This window comes from Echinops telfairi, unplaced genomic scaffold, assembly GCF_000313985.2.
Source record: "Echinops telfairi isolate 266 unplaced genomic scaffold, ASM31398v2 ScPeMD7_655;HRSCAF=1070, whole genome shotgun sequence".
In the NCBI taxonomy this organism is placed as follows: Eukaryota; Metazoa; Chordata; class Mammalia; order Afrosoricida; family Tenrecidae; genus Echinops; species Echinops telfairi.
Window position 1 is genome coordinate 12,041,771 of NW_022104553.1, and position 6,369 is coordinate 12,048,139.

Here is a 6,369-nt window from a genome sequence, read left to right on the forward strand (position 1 = left end):
GTCTCCCCACCCTGCGCCTGCTTCTCCGGCCCCAGGGAACCTGCGCGGCAGCCTCCGGGAGCGCATCCGGTGTTCCCTAGCGGACACCACCCCAAGCCCTGTGCGGCGCTGCCCCCCAAACAGTCACCCAGTCCAGAAAAGCAGCGATTTTAATTTGAAAGCGAGTTTATGTGTGTGAGTGAAGGAGGGTAAGGGACCGGAAGAGCAGAGCTGCAGGGCAGAAACCGTGCAGCCCCGGCGCGCCATCTGCAGACCGGCCACCTCCCCTCGGTTCCTGGGCCAGACTCCTGCGCGCCCCCGTGCGCATTCCCATCCTACGGGGCGGCGGGCGGGAAGGCCCTGAGGACTACACTCATGGGACGGTACTTGGCCTTCGTCGTCCACCCAAGGCCATCAAGGCAGGGCCCCAGTTAGACAGGAGGAGATGGGGGCCGAGGGGCCAAGGTGGGCACAAGCCAGTGGTTGGAGATCCCCAGGGGCTGACCAACTTAGGGCCCTGCCTTTCCCAAACAGCCGCATCCACCACCGGCATGTCTTAGTCAACCTGGGGAAGTACAGTACTTCTCTGAGACTAACTGCAAGTCTCTGTCCTCGGAGGAAATTAAAAATCGCAGGTTGCCTCCTCCCCCACTTGCTCCTCAGTCTGGCTGAAGCAGAAGGTGAGTGCACCAGGGGCCCCTAGAAAGGAGCCAGCGACAGGACCCCTCCTCTCCCAGAGTGGCCCAGCTGCTGGGCTTGGGGAAGAGGAAGGCCTGTCAGAACCCTGCTCCCATGTCCATCAGTTTGGGGGGCCTGCCCCCCATGATCCATCTCTAGGGGAGGGAAGACATGGGGCAGGATCACGTGAATGGGAGCAGGGCCAGGGCTTTTTGCGGGGGGAGGAGACCAGTCCTGGCAGGGGATGGGAGACTACAGGGAACCAAGGACACCAGGCCACTCTGGGGAAGCCCCCAGCCCTGGCAGCACTCTGGAGCCCCGGGGACTTGGGATCTGAAGCAAACGCCTTGGGGTTAGAGGTAACGGACCCCCTAAAAGGTCTCTGCTTTGGCCCTACATCACTCGTCCCCAGAGAGCCGGGGAACATGGCCCCTTCTCTCCCTCCCTCCCTGCCCCAGGCTGGGAGTCTCTGCTGGATGCGCACCCCGGAGGGTGAGGAGCACCAGTCGGGGTCCAGGCTCAGGCCAGCTGGTGGGGAGCTTCGAGCATCTCCATAAGGAAGGTGTCAATGGGAGTGTCGCCAATGAGCTTGAAGAAAAACAGGTGCTCCAGACACTTGAGGCCAATGGACCGGAGGGCAGGGAGGCGCAGCAGCAGCTTGGCAAACCTGAGGCGGGCATTGGAAAGGGAGGTGAGCGCTGGGTCCTCTCTCACGGCGCTGCCCAGGCCCGGGAAAGCCCCAGTGCCCACAGCCCGTCTCACCGTCCCTGCTGCTCAGGGTACTTCTGTTTACAGTAGGTCTCCAGGGAGGCATACACCTTCTCCCGGAGGACCTCCACCTCACTGGGGTTGGAGAGGCCCTTGGCGTCTGGGATGGCCGGGAAGAGAGAACAAAGAAGGGGGAAGGGGAATCTCTTCAGGGCAGGCATGCAGGTGGGGCACACAGACCTTCCCCCTCGGGCCCCTACTTGCCCTCCACCAGCTGGCAGAGCTTCAAGTCGCTTAGCTGCGAGACGGGGGCCCACTCGGTTTGTGGGATGGAGTTGGAAAGGGACCGGATGCGGACTTAAGAGATTTTCGGGCTGAGGGTCTTACTGAGGGGGATAGCTTAGGGGAGTCCTTGCAGAAGAGGAGGCCCCAGGGTTGCTCTGGTCTTGGAAGACAGGGGTGATCCTGCTCTTACCTGGATTGAAGAGAATGATTGCCCTCAGGCAGCCAAGCTCTGTCTTGTCCATCCTCATGTCACGCATTTTGGACACTAGCTCTGTCAGCACCCTGGAGAGGGACCTGCAGGTCACTCAAAGGTCACAGCTCAGCCAGCCTTGGACACGGACCAGCCTATAGCCCCAATCCCTCTACCTACTGGCCAGGCCAGTCCGGCCGAGGGCCACTGACCGATCAAAGATGGCTCCCACGCCTGCAGAGTGGGCAGAGTTGCGGTGCACGTGGAGGCCCGTGGCGAGCAGGATGCCGTCTCGGACATCGATGGAGCGGTGGGAGAAGGAGGCGATGAGCAGCTCGTTCCACCCTGGGAGCAGGGCGGCAGTGGGGGGACAGAGTGGGAAAGAGTAAGAGGAGAAGTGGCCAGGTCAGTGACCTGGGCTCCCTGAGTATGCAAGGTCAGGTCCCTGGGCTCACTGGCGGTCAGGAGGCCAAGGAGGGGCCAAACGTCAAGGCGACATAGGGCTCCAAGGTCACTGACCTGCCCGGAGCAAAATGACCTGGTCATCCAAAGGCAATGAGGAGAAGTGTGGGATCCTCTTCGCCCACTCGACCAGCGTGAACAGCTGTTTGTCAGCTGCCTGGCAGATGTTAGTCACAGGGTCATTAGGCTGTGGGAGGCAGGAGGGTGAGAGTTATGGAAGGCCTAGAGGTAAACTGGGAACCCCCCTTGTAAGAGCATTTTAACACCCCCTCCTTATACTGCAGTCTTTCTTCAGGTCCCTTCTGAGCCAATCCCCATCACTGGGTGTTCTCCTCCAGCAAGGATTTATTTGGGACTTGCCTGTGGGTCTACCGGTGCGGAGTCTGGGGAAGGAGGGCGCTCCTAAGCCCACCTCGGGTGTCTGAGACGCCTGGTCTGACAGCACTTCCAGTCCCAGGTAGTGTTAGGAGGAAGCTGGGGACCCCCTCCCCTCCCCCACCCCACCAAGGAGAGTGAATTGACCCCATCACTCACGCTGCTGCCGCTACCCCCGGTTCCCCCAGGACCCTCCATGCCCTGGTCACTCTTCTGCTCCACAGCAAGCTCTGCCTCCAGGATCCTGTCCACAGGCATCTCCTCGGGGGCTCCCCCAGCCCCCTCCCCATCCCCGTCTTTGTCCTTTCCCCGCTGACGTTCCTCCTGTACCGCTGGGGGGAGGGGGGGAGGGGAGAGGGAAAGAAAGTGGACGGTCAGCAGCCAGTCACCCGGGGTTCAGCATGCCCTTGAGAACCTGACCAGCATCTTAGAGCCCTGAAGGACTACTTCTAGGAACTAGGGCAGTCACTAGACATGGTAACCTGGGGACAGTCTTGAAGCTAGGGTAGACACATGAGTCAAAGAGGGGAGGGGAGGGACACGAGGGGGACAAGTGAACTAAGTGTTTAAATGTCTTATTACATGCTAAGATATGTGCCAAGCACATTTATGACAGTCACACAACCACCACATCCACGCTGTGAACTACTGTTCCCATCTTTCAAGATGGAGTTGGGGTGTGGATTACTAGCCCAAGTTCACGCACATGTGCGTGGCTGCCGTGCACGCACTGCCGGCTGGCCTTCAGAGATGCGGGCTGTGACCCCCACTCCACCCCTCTTCTGTCACATGGCCCCGGGAAAGCCGCCTTACCCACCAGCCTTGTGCTCACCTTCTCCAAGCTGAGATTTGACGGAGACAATCACTAAAGCAGAGGTTCCCAAACTTATTTGGCCTACCACCCCATTTTCAGAAAACAAAATTACTCCGTGCCCTTTCCCTTGGCATTTAAAGCCTTAGCAATCTGCCTTTGCAGGCCACCCCACCCCCCATCACTCCAGGTGCCCCCAGGGGGCAGTATGGCCCACTCTGGGAAACAGTGTTCTAAAGTATCTCTTCTCTGACTCATGGTGACCCTATAGGGCAGAGTAGAACCCCCTCTGTTGAGCTTCTGAGACTACAACTCTTTACAGGAGTAGAAAGCCTCGCCTTCCTCCCTTGGAGTGGCTGGTGGTTTCGAACTGCTGACCTTGCAGTTAACAGCCCAATGCGTAAACACCACCCCACCAGTCTCTCTCTCTCGCTCAGAATTCCGTAAGCCAGACTTAAGCAGGTAAAGATGGAGGGAAAGCAGCAATGTCTGTAGCATCAAAGAGTAGAGACCCCGAGATCAGAGGAGACCAAAAAGAAAGCATCGAGTCAAAGAGAAAAGAGACTGTTCAGGTCAGAGGAAGGGAGCTAGGGAGGCTCATCGTGGGAAGAGACAAGCCCTGGGAGCCAACTAGGGGAGGGCACACAGGAACTGGCCAGAGAGGCCAGGTCCCCAAGAGGCGAACTAGAGGGAGTAGACTAGGGGGGGGGGGAGAGAAGAGTCCATGAGGACAGTGAGCAATAAACTATCGCCCTCTGGAGGAGAGCGAGCCGTCCAGGCCAGCCTCTGCGGGACTGATGTTCTCTGATCTTCCTCTTCCTCCTCCCTCCTCTCCCAGGGTGGGCTGTATAGTGTCCACAGGGCTGGCCCCTTACTGACCTTCCCTCTTCATGCCTGTGGCCAGGCACTTCTGATAGCGGCAGTACTGGCAGCGGTTCCGCTGGCGCTTGTCCACCGTGCAGTCCTTGTTGTCCCGGCAAGAGTAGGTGAGGTCCTTGCGGATGGTGCGCTTAAAGAAGCCCTTGCAGCCCTCACAGCTGTACACCCCATAGTGTTTGCCTGCAGCAGAGGGAGGGAGGGAGCGCACACCCCGTCAGACGACGGGCACTTACCAACACGCTTCTCACTATCAAATCTGGCCAACCTCCCCAGGCAAAGCTTATTTTAAGTCCTCCCGATAAGTGCCAAGCAGCCAGGGCACCGGGGAGAGGGATGTTCCCCTTTTGTACACAGATGCTGTCTCAGCCCCTTCTTCCCTCTCGTGCCCCGCCCTGCAGCTTAGTTTCAGGTCCTCCACTCTTACCAGGCCTCCCCCAGCTCACTTACTCCAGCCTGATCCTAGCACCCCGAATTCCCACAGCCGCGGGACCTGGCCTGAATTCTCTTTCCTCCTCTGAGGTCCTCTGGGTCCCGTACCTGAGCTTCTGTCCCCGCAGATTGCACACAGGCGTTTGCCAGCCCCAGGGCCACCTGGAGGGGGTGGACAGTGCAGGCCCCGGACACCTAAGACTGGTGGCTTCACATCTTCTTGGGGGCCAGACCCACCCCCAGGAAGCGATACTGTTGAGTTAATCTGGGATGAGGGAAATAGGGAAGTCACAGGGAGACTCATTGGGAAGGAGACGCTCATAGGTCACGGGACTCACGCCCTCCCACCGGAGCAGGGGCTGCATTGCACATTCCCGGGGTCACTCCGCGCTGCAGTCTACGGCACCATCCAAAAGAATGGGCCTGAACAGTGTCCCCTGGAATTGTGCAACACAGTGGCTCTGAGGGGCACGGATCTTGGAAAGCAGATGAGACCATCCTGGAAAGACAGAGGGGGCTGAAAGGGCAGAAAATGACTGACAGAAGACAGGAACTGCAGGATTGCCAGGGTCCTGTTAGAGGGCTGGGGAGGACACGTGCACTGAAAGATCAGTCACCTCGGAAGCCAAGGAAGGGGTCTCTCAAGAACCACAGGCCTACCCGGAGGGCAGGGCTAGATCAGTGGGCCATAGGCAAGTTCACACAATGATCTGGGGGTCACAAGGAAATGAAAGTGAAGAGGCAGCAGCAAGTCATGACCTCTCACCTGGGGGCTGCTGACAGGCCCGGAGAATCCTGGGGGAGCTGGAGGGGGCAGGCCTGGGGACCCCATGGAAGAGCTGATGACCGGGAAGGGGGAGCCCAGTGGAGGTGGTGGCAGTGGGGGTGGGAGCGGAGCCCCAGTGCTTCCAAGAGATGGGGCTGCTGAAGGGGGCAGGGGTGGCCCAGGAGGAGAAGGGGGAGGGACCCCCTGGATAAGGGGATTTGGGGAGGAGCTGTCTGGGCTTCGGGAGTCTGAGGAAGGGGTACACACAGGTACAGAGACACACAGAGACAGGAGAGACAAAAAGAGAAAATGAGTCTTCGTTCCTCCAACTGGAAGCTTTCATTCTGTAATCCCCTGCTGCACCCCACCCTCTCCACCCCCTCCCGCCCATCACCCAGGCCAGAGACACCCTGTTGTCAAACGTTTTAACTCCCGGTGGTGGTAGGGGAGGCGGTGACAAAGGAGAGGCGGCTAATTCCAGGTGAGGCAAAATTCCAAGCGAGATATTGGTGTGGCTACCGGGTCACGTCAAAGCAGACCCGTCTCCGGTGGGTGGGGCAGCACGTGGGGTGCAACAACTAGCCCCTAGTCCGTCCCCGCTTTGGAGCCCGGGAGCCGGACAGAGCGAGTGAGGGATGTGGGTGGAAGACAGCCCCCTCCAAGCACATGGGATCCACCTTCACGTGTCCAGCGCTCTCAGGGTTGAAGGGAATCACGTCCTTCCCACGCCAGGGGCTTCCGAAGCTCAGGGCCTCGCGGTCAAGGTTAGGAGGGAGGACGCGCCCCCGCCCCGCCCCGCCCCGGAGG

The 6,369-nt window shown here is 59.6% G+C and overlaps 1 protein-coding gene across 1 annotated transcript; it reads right to left on the reverse strand.

Moving 5' to 3' along the window:
- Positions 1-131: 131 nt before the first annotated feature.
- RXRB (retinoid X receptor beta) lies at positions 132-5,556 on the reverse strand. The gene is made up of 8 exons (XM_004711739.2): positions 4,905-5,556; positions 4,368-4,547; positions 2,837-3,009; positions 2,360-2,489; positions 2,053-2,185; positions 1,841-1,944; positions 1,420-1,525; positions 132-1,324 (listed from the first exon to the last, which is right to left on the reverse strand). The coding sequence occupies exons 1-8, from the start codon at positions 5,116-5,118 to the stop codon at positions 1,177-1,179; spliced, it is 1,188 nt and encodes a 395-aa protein (XP_004711796.2). The 5' UTR covers positions 5,119-5,556; the 3' UTR covers positions 132-1,176.
- Between the last annotated feature and the right edge of the window lie 813 nt (positions 5,557-6,369).

Coding starts and splice junctions, on each gene's coding strand:
- RXRB (XM_004711739.2), bottom strand. CDS start 5,118: ATGAGCGTCTCCTTCCCAATGAGTCTCCCTGTGACTTCCCTATTTCCC. Junction 4,548..4,904: donor CTGCGGGGACAGAAGCTCAG/GTACGGGACCCA, acceptor CCTCTGCTGCAG/GCAAACACTATGGGGTGTAC. Junction 2,186..2,359: donor GGTCATTTTGCTCCGGGCAG/GTCAGTGACCTT, acceptor CCCTGCTCCCAG/GGTGGAACGAGCTGCTCATC.